Consider the following 16,633-nt stretch of genomic DNA (forward strand, 5'->3'; position numbering starts at 1 on the left):
CAACAACAACAAAAAGCTATAAATTCATACCCCAGGGCATCTGAGACCCTGGCACAGTGCTTTTTAGGAATTCTGTTATTAATCTCTACTGATAAAATATAGTATGGGCCAGGTTCTGAGAAGCAGACATGAAGTCTCACCCCACCTCCCATGTAACTGGCATCTTTATTTTTATTTTTAATTTCGTTATTCTTCTTCCATATATTACATTTTGACCACAGTTTCCCTTTCCTCCACCGCTCATTTTCCCAATCCCTCTATGCCTCTCCTCTTCCCCAGATCCACTCATCTTCCAGTTACGAAAAAAAAAAAAAAAAAAAAAAAAAAAAAAAAAAAAAAAAAAGCAGGCTGCCTATGAGTATCAACCAAATATGGCATAACAAGTTGCAAACCACATACAAACCCTTAAGTCAGACAAGATGAGGCAACTAGTAGGAGGAAAAGGGTCCTGAGAGCAGGCAAAAGAGTCAGAGATACCCTTACTCCCACTGTTAGGAGTCCCAGAAGAACAGCAAGCCACACAACCATTGTGCATCTGCAGAGGACCTAGCTCAGACTCCATGGTTGTCACTTCAGTCTCTATGAGCCCCTATGAGCCCTGGTTTGTTTATTTTGTGGTCTGTGTTCTCATGGTAACTGGCATCTTAAAATGACCAGGTGGGAAGGGAACAGATATGTTAACTTGGAGCCACATTTAATTTTTTTATCTGTAATAATTCATTACTCTTTCCAGATATAAAAACAAGTCCAGCCTACTCTGACACTTGGAACAAAATCCAGTCCCAAGTCCAAAATACATAAAATAGTCCAGCAGAAAATGAAGCTACCATCTGACACCGGATTGGCTCCTTCCTTACGGTAGAGGGAAGAATGGAAACACCCTGAGAAAGCACTTCTTTGTCTTGAGATTGGCACAAATCTGTTACATTCTTTTGGTACCAATACTGAAAATTTCAATAGCCCATGCACACCTTCTGAAGCACTTGAATTTTGGTTTGGTTAAATGAAACACCCCACAAAAAAACCCAAACCTTTTTTCTTCCTTAATTTTTTATTTTTCTTCCTCCCCTCCTCTCCTCTGTCTTCCTCTTTCTTTGAGACAAGATCTTTTTCTGTAGCCCAGGTAGGCATGGAACTCACTACATATATAAAGCCAGGCTAACCACGACTCACAGCAACCTCCTGCTTCAGCCTCCTAGGTACTGGGATTACAGGCATGAACCAGAATGCTTGGTTCACGATGTCTATGCAGAGAGGACTGCTTCCTAAGAGTGAGCTAGCTCTCTTGCCTAGACTTCTGAAGGTGCTTTCTTTTGCAACCAGGGGAAAAAGGAAAAGGAGAGAGTCAGTTAATTTATATCTTGGAGGATAGTTTTTTCTGTCTCCATGGTGAGAGAACTCATGGCCAGAATTTGGTTGCATAGGTGCCATTTGTGCTGGCCACAAAAGGATTCAACCATGATAGGAAATATAAGCAACTCACATCTTTGTGGCTCTCAAGAGCTTCCAAACCAACCACAGAAAGAAGTTATTTCTGTCTCAGTTCCTTTCTAGGGGTGTGATCACACCAGTGGTCCTACACTTCAAGCATCTTTAGTATGGGCAAAGGAAGCTGGACCATGTTCAGTTCAATGTTCTGTAGTAGGTGGATAGTCCCAGACATCTCTGCCTATTTATATGTGTACAATGTGTAGGGACTATATATATGTACACACACACACACACAGACACACACACACATACTACACATATACATACAAATATATAATATATACATACAAATATATATATACATACATACACACACATATATACACATATATGTATATACATATATGTACATATATATACAGTCCCTACACACTGTAAAGAAACTGGATGGCCATGAAAACTTATAGAATTGCCAAAGACTGACTTTAAAGTCTAGTGACTCTGTCTGACTTGGCAGAGCTGTCTCTGTTGCTATAACCAGCTGCACCAAGATGAGACTCCTAAGTGGTCCTAACCTAAGTTCCCTCCTCCATAAAGCAGGCAGGTGACTTTTTGGAATTTGGAAGGTCTTACATGCCTAAACTATTGAATACATGAAGACATCCCTCCCCATTCTATGAAGAACTATTCGTTTCTATTTAGCTCAGTAGTAGGTCAATAGGGACTTAGACTAGCTGGCCCCTAGGACCATGAAACTAGGCAATGGGCTCCTAAGTGGAGTTTGGAAGTTCCCATCTGATAAAAGAAATATGCAGAGAAGCCCTGAGTGGTTTGCACCAATAGAAGCAGAGTAACCAGTATGTCAGGCATCCTGGCTGAATGCTGGCTGTGTGTCCAACAGGCACTAATGCATAGCTGCAAGGGGACCCATGGGATAGTGCATGAGAGCTGACTCTGACTGCCTTGTCTCATGTCTTAGCTTGGATGCTGGATAAACTGAGACTTTCTGTGCCTCAGTTTCCTTGTCTGTCTACTGGGGACACTACTAGTACTTGTTTCATAGGGCTGTTATGAGGAGTCAATGAGTTGAGCCATACAAAGCTCTCACAGTCATTTCTGACACTAAGTAAGCATTAATATCCAAGGCCCTAACCCTCCAACAGCTCATGTTAATTTGAGGGATTTATGAAATCACGGTGAGTCCAGGAGAAAACATTTGTTTTTGCAAGTTGGACAGAGGTCATGAGTGCTATAAATTGAAAGCTTTTTATTTAAAAATGTTGCTTTTTATTTTGGTCAGATTTCCCTACCCAAATTGAATCCTTTGGGTGGACGAAATGTTACATTCAAAAAGGACCCATTAGGAAAGAAAAGAAATAACAAACTAAATAACACTGATGTTGACAAAATCAACATCATCAACAACAATAGCAATGATAACAACAACAACAATGACAACAATAGCAATGACAACAACAACGAAGACAATGACAATAACAATAATGACAATGACAACAATGACAACAATAACAATAACAATGACAAGATCAATAGCAATGACCACAGTAATGACAACAATGAGAACAACAATGACAACAACAGCAATAACAACAACAATGACAACAACAACAATGGCAATGACAACAACAACAGCAACCACCTCCCTGGACAAGAATATCTGTAGGCCCTTGATAGTGACCAAAGCAAATGCCAGCACAGAGTAACAATTGAGGAAATGTATTAACACTGGAAGAACTTTGAAGACCTGAGCTCTATCTCTAAGCTTAATGGAGCTCGGAGCTTAATAGATAGGTGACAGATGTTCCATCACATCTGCAAGTTGCAGAGCTCCTGGCTTAATGGCAGGCTGGACAACACAGGCTTGCAATCTGCTGCAGTCAGCAGCCTGTGGTGGCCTCTGGAAACCTATATGGATCCTAACTCTCTGGAGACATGGGTGGGAGCCGGCTTCCACAGTGGCTGCTCTGGAGAAATCCAGAAGAGAAGCCTCAGAGCTCTAGTTTTAGAGTCATGGAATCCCCTTTCTTATACAGGACCCTGATTTTAGAATGCTGTGTTTAGGAAACCATCTTCAGCTGTCAGTGGGTAGAGACTACTTATTAAGCAGCCACACCCCTTGGTATTTTAGATGTTTGCCTTCTTCATGTGTCAGCCTGGAGGGGCAGCTTCACAGGGCTCAAATCCTGGCTTCCATGCAGTGTAACTTCCGGCAAGTTGCTTAAACTTGCTGGGCTTTCAGTCCTCTACTGTAAAATGGAAACCATATACAGTGAGAATATTAAGTGGCCACAATGAAGAGCATAGTATCGGGCCCAGCACATAGTAATAGCGTAATAAATGAGGCCAGTTACAGGGGATGGAAAATGGTCATACAAGAAGGAAAAATCACACAGAAAACATCTTTCTTTTTGGAGTTAGAAAAGTCTTTTTAAAAGGTAAGAAGTTTGGTGTATTTATGTGATCTATATGTATGGGTGCATGCCCATGTCTAGAGGGTGTCTTATTTTGTGTGGTATAGATTTAGTTAGAAGAATAAGCTTAAACATGGGACTTTGAGCCTGGCCCCAGGTAGGTCCTCTGCTGCTACCCCCTCCACAGTACTCTCTAGCTGCTCCTTCAGGTCAGAGAGGAGCCAATTGCCCCCCTGCCCCCTTGTATCTCTCTACACCACTCCTTCCGAATGGGCCTCAGTGCCACTTGCCCATCTGGTGGGTAATTTTCAGCAGAGCCCTCTGACAGTTGGGTGACAGGAGAGCCTTGAGGAAGATTACTTTGAAGACTTGCATGTAAGTTGGACTGTTTTTTTTTTTTTTTTTGACAAAATTACCTTTTGAAAACTCTATGTGGAATATGCTATTTAAAGAACCTTCTTTGTGGACCATTGGGAAGAATTGAGAGAAAAGTTCTGGTATAACTTTCCTGTAAAGTCTAATTAATAAACAATTATACCAGGAAACATGGGATGCAGTGGGAAGGCCCTTAAGATAAAGAATCAAAAGCTACGGGTCCTGGCTCTGGCACTCAATGACCTTGAATCCTTTGTGCAAGGATTGATGGGAATAAACTATTATAAGTTGAACCCCATCATCATTTCCAAGAAGTCATGGCTTTAGAATGGCTAGCTCCTAGGGTCTCGATGCCTTCTCTATGTCAGAGTGGTGACAATGTAGAGGTGTGTGAACTGGCATTCTACTCTAGCCTTCCCGCTCTGTAGAGCAGGTTGCATGAGTCATTCTTTAAACAAGTCAAGAGGAGTTGTAGGAGTGTGTGCATGGCTGGGGTGGATGCCCATCAGCAGAATGAAAGGGGACCATCAGAAAATGCTTATAGTTGGCTTACAGGCATCTTTAATTTTTAACAAACTCAGTGGCTTTGGTGTAAGCTCCTTCCACCAGTAGACGGTGTTCTAGTTTGTTTTTCTGGTGTTGTGATAAAACCCTGGCCAGAAGCAACTTGGGAGAGAAAGGGTTTATTTGTCTTATACATCCAGGTTACAGTCCATTATTGACAGAGGTCCGGGCAGGAACTCAAGCAGGAGCAGGGGCAGGAGCAATGGAAGAAAGCTGCTTACTGGTTTGTAATGGTTCTACTCAGCTTGCTTCCTTATATAACTCAGGACCACTGTCCCAGGAGTGTCCCCACCCACAGTGGGAGGAGCTTATTAGCAATCAAGACTATGCCCCACTCCCAGGCATGCCTGTAGGCACATCTGATAGAGGTAATATTTCTACAGAGCTGACAATCAAGAATAGCCATCATAGATGGTAAATAAAACTGATTACCCTAACTCAGCAACTGAATGATGATTTCCCAAAACCTTTTCTCTTTATATAGGTATACCTGTATGCATACATTCATATAGGAAATTTTTATTTTAAAGTAACTTAAAGTTTAAAATAATTTCAAGTGCTACATGGAATTTCTGTAGCTTTTGACCCAGGCTCTGTAAATATTATACACATTAGTTTTTGCATCATTTTCTCTCTCCATATGTGCATGTATATGTATGTATGTAGTCAGCTCTCTACATCTGGGATTTTTACATATGTGGATTCAATGAAACTTTTCAAAACTATCTGAAAAGAATTATTTCTGTACTAAATACATTTATTAACCACCCTTTCATTGGGATTCCCAGAACAGTAGATGTAGAGATGATTTAATATATAGGAAATGATATGCCTAGGTTATGCAAATAATGCACCATCACCATTTTATATAAGGACCTTGGAGACCCACAGATTTTTGGTATCTGGATAAGACTAGACCAGTTCTCCCAAGACACTAAAAGATAATAGTCTCTCTCTCTCTCTTCTCTCTCTCCTCTCTCTCTCTCTCTCTTTCTCTCTCTCTCTCTCATGTGTGTGTAGTTTTTTCCTCCTTAAAACATTGAGAATTAGTTATAAACAACCCCCCCTTTACCTTTACACACTCGCATGTGTTTATCTTGAATCAGGTGTAGTCTTTTTAAGTACCACAGTGAAGCCATCAAACCCCACAAACGAACCTTGCTACCATGCAATGTTTAGGCCACAGACCTTATTCAAATTTGTAGAGCTCACCATAATGTTCTTTATAGTAAAAGGGAGTATTTTTCTACTATTCCAAAAATCATGAAAGTGGATATATTGAAAGTTGAAGTTTTAAAAACAACAAAAGAATGGCGGAAAGATGTAAAAACTATGAATTGCTGCAGCCTGCATGGGGACCCACCTAGTGGACCATGTGACCTGGGCCACAGTGTCTGGGAACACACATCTCTACTGTTCTCTTAGAGCAAAGAGAAAACACCAAAGCCAGACTGGATCTCACAAATGAAGGTTTGAACAAAGGTTCTCCCCAGCCATACAGCCCTCCCATAAGATCATGGCTTGTCCCTAAAGGGATACCATGGAAGGACAGATAGTGAGAACACCATCAGGATTTGACCTCTATGTACAGAATGGACGACCTCATATGGAGAGGTTCTGAGATCTCATGGAGGCTTTCCAGGGCTGATTAGACCCAGATGTGAACCTCAGCCCCAGGAATTATCAGCTTTGTGCGTCTGGGCTGGTCACCACCCTTATTTGATTCTGTCTTCCTAGCTGAATAACACACTTCTGTAGATTCAACCAATAACATATTGTAGACCCGCTGGTGTTTCTACATCTTTCTATCTGTCACAGCACTCCCTTTAGTCTGTTAGAACTGGGATCTCAGATTTGAAGGCTTGACTTGTAATGGTATCATTTCGTATATAGACTGCCCAGAGTAGGCACAGTTAATAAAAGAGGGCCAAGGGCTGGAGTGGGGCTTTATGAAACCACAAACATTTTCCAGATCAGTTGAAATCAATGTACAACGAATAGCCAGTATGCTTGCAGCCTGGCAGGGGCAGTGTATAGGTCATACATATTAAAATATGAGGGCCAGAGCAATCACAGCTCTAAGACTGGTGGTTCCAAATGGCTCCAGCTGCTCCTCGTGTGAGCAGCTCTGTGCACCTGCTGGAGTGAAGGGCAGCCAGACTTTACTTAGTTAACAGTGATAGATGAACATCCTAAGCATTTGGCTGGGTCATCTTATAGTCAAGCAATAAATATTTATCAATCATTTACTTTGCTACTAGATAAACTTTGGTCCACACAGACCTGGGATACATGTTATATTCTCACCCCATATTCCAATAGCCCTGGCAGTCTGAAGTTCAGGGTCATGCATTCTTGATTTTGGACTCAGCTGGGGACCTTTAGAGAAGAGATGTGACAAGGCATCCTGTGATCGTCCTGTGTAAGTGGGCCCAGTGTGACTGGGTGCTGGACAATAGCTGGAAAAGATATCCTGGCAAGCAGGGCCAGGTCCAGCCCTTGCCTTCCAGGACCTCCCCTGGAGATTTGTCTATGTGCCACACAATGAAGGATGGAGATGGTGGCCAATTTTCCCAAGAGGCAGATGTCTGAGAGCCTGTGGTTTTGGATAGCACATCCCCAGTCTACCAGTGAGATTTGTGGTGTTTCTGAAGTAACACTCTGATGATCAATTTTACACGATCATCAACTCTATCACCCCATGGACGATTGCTCATGTAAATGGGAAACTACTGCCTACTTCTGAGACGTGTACCTAAAATTTCAACCAGTTAAATAAGACTGATGTTGGGCAAAATGACAGTCTTCCACAGCTGCATTAGGACCAATAATTTCAGAATGTGTTACCATAACTCATTTATGGAAACAGGGAAGTTATTCCCCAAACAAGTGATAAAGAGAATGGACTCCTAGTTATACCAGGGAAATGAGACCTCATATTAATACTTCGTAACTTCCCTGAGCTCTGGAGGCTCCTCCACATAAATCTGCCTTGCAGATTATTCTGCTTCACATATTTTTATCTATTGCAAATAAAGTTGAATTCAGAAGATTGCCTCAGTCATTACCCTTCGTTTTCATTTATTTGGGCATCAGAACAGCCATTCCTAGGCTTCCATTCAACCAAGAGGTAACTGAAGCGATCCTGGAAGGACCTTAGATTAGCGGCTAAGAAATACAGCTGGGCTGGGCTGGCATTAGCCTCAGCAGCCTTCACTCTGTCACTGCAATGGCTATTTTCAGGAAGAGATTCCCAGAGTGAGAGACCCCGCTCCAGTGATGGTGTTCACAACATCATGCAACAATGATGAGTCTTATAAAAATCCTTCAGGTCTAGGGACAGTATATGGCCTAAGATAAAAACAGTCCATTTTTCATGCTTTTTGTCAAATATATAAATATTTGACCCTTCAGTGAACTCACTTTACTGTGATATGCTGCTTGGTTTATGAGTATTGTTGATGGTAGCTAGGTGTACACAGAGGAGCTACTGACCATTCTTTGACAAATGATCTGATAGCTTGGTGCCTTCCCCTTTATTCCGATGAGAAAACCAGGGTTGACAGAAGTTAGGTGACTTGCATAAGGCTCTATAGCTCTTCTGTGGTTGAGCTGGGATTGAAAATCTGTGTTTGATGGACTCAAAAAACCCATATATCTACTAGGTGGAATGTATTTCAGAACCCACGTGTTGTACAGAAGATCTCCAGAAAAGAGAATCTAGAAGAAGAGCTCTGGGTATATCACCCCTGAGAAAGAAGGGTAGCCAATGGGAGAGAAGGCAGATTCAGCATGTAGAAAGATGATTGGGTTATTTGCACCCATGTCAAGCCAGAGTGACGCCAGGAAGAACAAATTAAATGAATTTGAGCTAGGGTCAGAAATCCATCCTTGCGACATATTTACTTGGTACCCAGCTGTATGACTGGTAGGACAACACTCTAAACATGACAGGATTCTCATCGACGGGAGCTACCGGAGTATATGCTAACAGATAAGCTATAAGGTGATGTTTGACCCCTTGTCCTTCTGGGAACATCACCAAGTTTGGAAAAGTCCCATGCAGAGATGTGATCATTTGAAACCCTGAGCTGCGTGCGTTGAGAAGCTGAATGACAGGAGCCAGAGGAAGAATTACCAACCTCCCTGTGAATCTGGCTCCTAGAACCATGCATTAAGCCAACGAGTAAAAATCATTATGAAGTTTTTGCTGAAAGGGCAAGTGTAGAAAAACATGTTTCTAAACAGAATAACAGTCTTTGCCATTTTTTCCAACTTGCATACCATCTGGAAATTCTGATTTTTTTTTTCAAAGGGTAGGAAAGAAATGTGCTTCAGGCACAAATAAATGTTTACAGCTGAGTTATAAACCGAGAATGGTAGGGCTTAAAACAGGCAGGCTGGCAGTGATGGAGCTCAAAGCTGTAGGAGACAAATAATGCTTGGGGATCTGGCCAGCCTGTCTTACGCATTGGCCCCTTGGAATGGGAAGTCTTGTTTCCTATTGAGCTCGTCCAGTAAATGTGTGGGGCAAAAGCCTCACCTGGGACTTGTGTTAATTCTTAGATGGTATAGGAAAGGAGATGAAGGGGTATTATTGTATGCCTTGCCATTCTGAAAGTAGCCTTCGATTTTGGACATCCCCGCATCTCATAGGAAGTGGCAGCCTCCTATGTATGTATTAAATGGGTCAACTGAGAGACATGAGGGTGGTGTTAATGATGACAGAGATTCACAGACTGTCTGGTGCATGGCATCACAACAGTATCCTGCAAGGGTTATCTCATGCTGGACCACAAGCTTGTGAAGGAGTGCCGTTGCTCAGATGAGAGGTTGAAGGCTGGGAATGGATGAGCATCCCATATAAATAAGGTCAACCTATCACATAGGGATGGAGCCGGTGTTTGTGTGCAGCCAGATCAATGCCAGTATTCTACATTGGTTCACAGGATTTTTCAAGGAGAGTCAGGAAGAGTATGTAATTTGGGTACAGGAAAGGTTCTAGGGAAGTGGAAATGAGTTTGGAAATGATATGGGAAAAATCATGAACTATTTTTTTTTTAATTAAATGGTAAAATTGCAAACAGTTTTGTCTTCGTAGGCTGTCCAGTCTGCTGCACCTGCTTGCCTCCACGGTCTGATGGGCATGGATGGCTATGCACCAATGGAAACTATCATCACAGTGGGTGGCCAAGCAGATTTGGTCCATGAGATATAGTTGGTTAACTTCAGTGACACAGAGGTCACTAGGAAGGTAAAGTGACTGATGGATTCTGAGAATGATCCATGAAATTCCACTTGAGAATATATTCTTTCTTAAGATCAGTGCAGAAACCTGGAGCCAGTGACATGCCCTGGCAACGCTCCTGTATACCTTGTTTCTGGGTCCAGGCAATGAAGCTGGACCCCTTTATGCTATCTGACCGGGTCAGAATACTATATCGAATCTTCATTCTTAAGGCTTATCTAAACCCAGATCTATAGAAAAAGCACTCTGTGTCCCTCTAATGAAGATGTATGAGTCCATTCCTTTGAACATAGAAATACACACGAGACAGTGAGTGATTCTGGCAGTCCAAGTGCAACTTCTTTTCAGTGTGGAAACCAAGACCATCCACGGTAAAGTTTAATTGAAAGAAGAGTGTGTGTGTGGGGGGGGGAGGCGGGGCGGGGATAAGCCAGGAACCACTGTAAATGGATAAGGAAGAGCGCAGCCCCAGGAACACTCTCTCCTAACTAATGCATGGAGAGCTCTGTTTCCACTACTGTATTGGAGCGTGGAGGCTGTCCTGTCTATTAGACTCCTTCCCAAACCTGCACAATGTAAATACTCCTGAAGACCAACTAATGAAATCTCTATCGATAGACCATCTTAGATGGGACTCACATGCTCGTGTTTTGCTTACATTTTAATTTGCTCCTGCTGGATACTTACCCAGTAATTGCTTAATAAGATTAACCTCCCTGGCAATGTGTGGTGAATCTTGATTAAAACATCGGAGTGAAGGATTATCCTATACCACAAAAAATTGAGGGGGTGTTATTTAATTAACTTATTGCCAATATGTCTTGATTGTCTCTTTGAAACAGTGGGAAAGTGGTCGATGGGAATTGATTTGGTTTATCTAAATGTATGGAATTGGTGAATGAGGAATGGGGAGGTCACTAGGTCCAGAAATTCAAATCTCAAGTCACTCAAGGACATTTACAATCTTTCCTGTCATTTTACAAGATTTCCCTTAAGCTCAAAGAGGTAATCCAGCATCTTCGGTCATCACCAAAGTACTGTTTTTTTTTTTTTTTTTTTTTTTTTTTTTTTTTTTTTTTTGGCATTTGGAAAGCAAGGGTATTGAGTTTTATTTTAATTTAAGGCAATTTTGAAATTTCACCCTTTTTTTCCCTAAAGACCAATGGGCAAAACCCACAGGAAAACGCTTTAGCAAACATCTTCCCATCCCACAACTCATCTGGAAAATTCCAAAGCCAGTGGTGTTTTACAAGTTGAACTCTATATTCTAATGCACACAGGAACGCCTAAGATTCTGGTCTCCCCAGAGCACAATGAAAAAGATGTCCTTATTTGTTAGCTTAGAGCAGTGGTCTTCAGCATCGGAGTCACAACCCCTCTCTCTCTGAAAATATTTATAGCACGATTCATAACAGTAGCAAAATTACAGTTATGAAGTAGTAGTGAAAATAATTTTATGGTTGGGGGTCACCCCAACATGAGGAACTGTGTGAAATGGTCACAGCATTTAGGAAGGCAGAAGAGAACCACTGCCTTAGAGACAAGACTTGTTCTGGAAGGGGAGTTTTCCTCAGTTGTCTGGCTGTGATGGTGTGGAATGTGAAAGGGAAGTAGGGTTGGGAAACGGGAGACAAAAGAAAAAGGGGTTATTTTTATTTCTGGAGGCTTGGGTCTCTGGGTCTTAGGGTGAAGGCTACTATTTTAAAAGCATCTGTATCCAACTTCAGAACCCTCCTATCTCCACATCCTATGCCTGATGGGATAATCTGCATCTTCCCTCTCAAATGTGCATTCTAAATTTGTCTGGAAAGGTGGGTTGTTGACTTGTGGACTAAAGAACAGCACTAGCTTCAAAGAGCCCGTCCTGTTGGTCCTCCGAACTGAAGTAATTCTTCACCATAGGGAGCTAGCTAGTGTACTGGCCGTCCTTTAACAGCACCCCTGGCCTTAACCCACTAGTTACACCTCTTCCAATTGTGATAGTAAAAAACAAAAAACAAAAAAAAAAAAACACAACCCTTTCAGTCATTGCCAAATGTCTCCCAAGGGGCGAAAATGAGAGCCACTGTTGTAAGGGAGAAAGGGAGGCAGGGAGGTCAAGTACTGGAGGTGAACAGATTTCAGAACTGAGGGCAATAAATTTGTCTCTGGGCTTTGTGGTCAGTTAAAGCAGAACGTGGTCAGTTAGGATGAAATACTGTCTTTATTTTGAGATCTAGTTTCACCTACTCGATAATGGGAAGCATATCATTTCATCCTTAGATAAAACTTTTTCATGCTTACTTAAAGGTGATTTAGCGCTATGATTATGACAGATGGGATCAGGGATTCTTAAAGACTGAATGAAAAAGCCGAGGAGTCATACCCAAAGGTGGGGAGACCATTAGCAGACTAGGGTGAGTTATACATACCCAAGGTTCAGGAATTCTGGAGTCTCTTTGGGAGAAAGTATAGATAGGAGAGAAGCCCTGTCCAAAGATGAACGTTACACAGACCCGAATTCAAGTTTGTGCCTATCCTGTTTCCTTTGGATCAGTTTCTAGAACCTTCTGGGCCTGAATTTCTCAGAGATGAGTTTCCTGCTTTTGGAGCTGAAGTTACACTATATTATGCTGGATACATGATAGATATCCTTTCTTTTTCTTTGTGAAATATTCCTGCAGTGTTCTCTCTCTCTCTCTCTCTCTCTCTCCTGTCTCTCTCTCTCTCCTGTCTCTGTCTCTGTCTCTCTCCTGTCTCTGTCTCTCTCCCCCCCCCCCCCCCTGTGTGTGTGCTAGTGACTAAGAAATGGACTGAAAAATTCTGTTTGGAGAAGCACTTCTGATACAATCCCTTGCTTAATGTGATTTCCATCCAAATCACTCAAACTGCCACCAAATTACCAAATTCCAGCCCTGTTAGCTGTGCCATTGGCTGCTCTTGTCTTTTAATTGCTCCTGTCCCCACCTCCCCATGGTTCTGTTTTTTTTCTCTCTCTCTCTTTGCTTTTTTAGCACCTTGTTAGCACCTATTTTTCTCCCCTACAAGAATACAGTCGCCTGATTGCCTCAATGAACATTCCTATTGTCCTCCTCAACGGGCCTGAACAGGGGAGCTTTGTTGCCGAGTTGTCAAAACTCCTTTCTATTCTCCCCCAAAGCAGAACAGCTCTGTCTCTTTCAAGGCAAGCCAGGCGAGACGACTCCCCAGGGAGGCTCTATCTCTCCTTGTGGGCGAGGGACCCAGGCTAGTGGCCTGTGCTTCCTGCCTTCTGATCAGGCAGGTTTGCTGCTGCTGCTGCTGCTGCTGCTGCTGCTGCTGCTGCTGCTCCAGCTGCTGCTGTTGCTGCTGCTGCTTCTGCTTAGGTCTCGAAATGCTTTCAAGCATGCTACATCAAGTCAGTTGCTGTAGATTGCATAGGTATGCATACTGCTTGGAGCAGGCGCTCTGCCAGATCCAAGTGACTCCAGCCAAACACAGCTAACAGACAGGAACAGCAAACAGCTTTTAAACAGGGGCACCTATGAAAGGCAGTCATTTTTTTGTTTCCTTTCCCTTCCTTTCTTTCTTTTCTTTTTTTGCATGCCTTCCAAGACTTGGATTAAAAAACCTGAAGCAGCTGGCAAGAGCCTTGACTTTTCCTGTGACCTCAGTAGGCAAGCAGCAGCTGTAACCTCACCTTTGCCTCCAGATGGCACTGTTGCCACATCATCGTTTCCTGGTAAGCCGGTCCTTACGCCATTGTTAAAGGTGTGTCCATCTGCCGGCTGGAGTTGCCAATTGAGTCCGAGCAGATGCATTGCTGCAGGAGAGACAAAGTAATGAAAATATGAATAGATAATTCAGCAGTGCAAATGTCAAGGGGGAGGGCCAGGTGCCTTTTTCCGAGCGACTGCCTTTTAAGGAAACTGCAGTTCAAAAATGGCTTGCCCCAGGTCGTCAGGATTAGCTAAAACACAGAAAGTCCAATCCAAGAGCTTCTGTCTCTGCTTTGTAGCAGTCCCCAGCTTCAGGGTCAGTACCCCTTGTGGGAAGTGGAGAAGGGAGTCTGCGTATAGGTCTTATCTCTCAGGACGGGGTCACTCATCACTCCCCTGCTTGGCCACACATCTGATGTGAATACTTTTAGACAGGTGCACTGGCAAAGGCTGGGTTCACCCAGCAACTCAAAATGTGAGTCAAGTTCAAAAACAAGTCTACGCTGTTCCCATTTGACCGTCCCTGAAATGCCGCCACAGCCCGAGGTATCTGCGGTCTCACTGGCCCACTTAGAGCACACCCACCTAACTGTGCCAAAGTTTGAATTTATATATATTCTCTCTCCCTCCCTGTATTCGTGACAAGTGCATATCTTTTTAGAACATTGTGAAAATGCTTAAGGTGTATGTGTGTGTGTATTGTGCTCTGTGTGTGTGTGTGTGTGTGTGTGTGTGTGTGTGTGTGTGCATATGTGTAATAGTGGTAGAGCCTTTTCCAGAATAAAGCAAGACAAACACAGCATTATTCAGTTTCCCCCAAGTATGGCATGAGACACAGATGAGAGTCCCATAAGCACTTGCTCTCAGGAGACAAGCATGCATTCAGAGATCCGTTTCCATGGATGCCTCCACCTCCAGGCAGCCTTCTGGTCTTGTTACTTAGCCTGTGCAGATACCTAGAGTGATTTTAGAAAACCCAACGTCTTTATCTATCCTGGAGGGAACCTGGTTTTATTGTTCCCGAGGGGGAGGGAAACACCTGTGTTCTTCCCAGACCCTCATCTAAGAAATGCTTCCTTTGTAAATAAATAAGGAATCCATCCCCCTGTATATTTCCCATGCAAATAATGACTGTGTCCTGTCTGTCTGGCATTTCAATGGGCACAGGTTGATGCCTGTTGCCATGTTGGTAGTAGCTCAGCAGGAGAGAAAGGGCTGTTGACAGCAAAGTTCTAAGTTTGACGGTGGGGATGGGAGAAACAATTAACCACAGGAAACACAATTAACAATGCTTAGGAAATTGTTCACCTAGCAATTAATTCTGCATGCCTACCACCACTTAAAGTCGGGCTGTATTCTATTAACGTTAAAAACCTATCCTCACACAAGGCAGCTTAGATTGATGGCTGCAGATTAAGATGGCAAAGTACCTGGGAGAGTCGCATCTGCTTTTCTTTCTCAGGCTTCTCCACCTCCAGCCACATTTTCTGGCTCTACATTTCCATGAAGGTGCAAGGCCCACGGTCGCAACTTTCCCGGATGATAAATACTAATAAGAGTAAGTGACATTTACTGTACTCTCTCCGTCGAGGTAACACCTAATTTTCTCCTGCAGTTTATCTGTTATATGTAGGTCACTTACTTGAAGAGACCAGATTCTATTGCCTCAAATAATGACATATTTTCACCATACAGAGGTCAGGAAATGAGAAGTAATCGTGGTTGCTTCAAGATAACGATAGCCTCTGATTTGTAATTACCAGGTGAAGGGAGCCAAGGAATTAGCTGTTTTAAAATGATTTTTTTTTTTCAAAAAAAAAAAAAAAAAAAAACCCAATACCATTGGGTTATAGGAGCTTGCCTGCAGCCAGCTGCTGCTGCGTCAAAGAAGCGGGTCTTTGGAGGAGAGTCCCCGAGTACTGAGACAGGTGCTGCCAGCAAGCTTCGCAGGTGCGGTGGAGGGCCCCAGCCGAACAAAGCTTTGATGCTTGTGTCTATGAAAAGGCAGTGGGTCCTGGCAGGCAGGATGGCAACCTCCCCAGTGCCCTACCCACATGAAACTGCTCTTCAGAACTGCTCCCTCTTGCGCTGCTCAGGGTTGTCACTCCAGGGTACAGGGTATATATTACCACCGTCAGCTTCAGGAGAAAGTAGACAGGACTGGAATCTTACTGAGCGTGCAAGGGACACTTATGACTCTGTGCTTTATTTTCAAGGATGTCTTCCCTCCCACCTCCTTAACATTTTTTTTTGTTTGTTTCTATTGTAGTTCTTTATTATTGTTGATATTGCGATCGTTGGGCGTACCACCACTGTTGCCATCATTAACAAAACTGTTCAAGAAAACTAGAAATAAGGAGGATGCGAGTTACTTCCCAGAGTGAGATGAAGGTAAGGAGAGGGTGGAAGCCAAATTGCTGCGCACAAGACCTGTCTGCCCACCAGCAGAAGCTATGCACTGAGATGAACCTGAGGGTTCAGGCAGGTCTCCCATCATTGAACCAAATGCTAAGTAGATGAATGAGAGTTGCCCCGGAGGTACGGCCAGCTCTTCTTATTTTGGGGGAAGTGTATCTGAAATAGGCTTCTGTTGGCTTTTTAAATTTTGTTTTATTTTATTTATTTATTTCTGTTTGTATGTGTTGGTGTTCTTGGTCAGCTGTCCCTTGGTCCCCGACTTGAGGAAGAAGATGAAACTGTCATCTCTCTGGCCTGTGAGAATGGGTGGAAGTGTCCTCAGGATAGGGGCCCAGGGGAGTTGTGACCCAGCAAGTGAGTTTGCTGACTAATGACAGGCCTGCTCCTCATTCTACTACTGATTGGGTCTATGGTTTGGGCTAAGAAATCATCCCTCCTTCCCTCTACTCTTCCCTTCTTCTCTCTCTCTCCCTCCCTCCCTCCCTCCC

General features: G+C 43.1%; 1 protein-coding gene across 19 annotated transcripts in view; it reads right to left on the reverse strand.

Moving 5' to 3' along the window:
- Positions 1–16,633, reverse strand: part of Tenm2 (teneurin transmembrane protein 2) — a 1,239,808-nt gene that overhangs the window by 202,596 nt on the left and 1,020,579 nt on the right. For 17 of the 19 annotated variants that reach the window (XM_031353724.1, XM_031353719.1, XM_031353716.1 and 14 more), the window contains one exon: positions 13,709–13,831. The exons of the other annotated variants lie outside the window; for them this stretch is intronic. In XM_031353724.1, coding sequence (XP_031209584.1) covers positions 13,709–13,831 — 123 coding nt within the window. The remainder of the gene's footprint in view (positions 1–13,708; positions 13,832–16,633) is intronic. 19 annotated transcript variants of the gene reach the window in all.

The sequence above is a fragment of the Mastomys coucha genome, unplaced genomic scaffold (assembly GCF_008632895.1).
Source record: "Mastomys coucha isolate ucsf_1 unplaced genomic scaffold, UCSF_Mcou_1 pScaffold5, whole genome shotgun sequence".
NCBI classification, from domain to species: domain Eukaryota; kingdom Metazoa; phylum Chordata; class Mammalia; order Rodentia; family Muridae; genus Mastomys; species Mastomys coucha.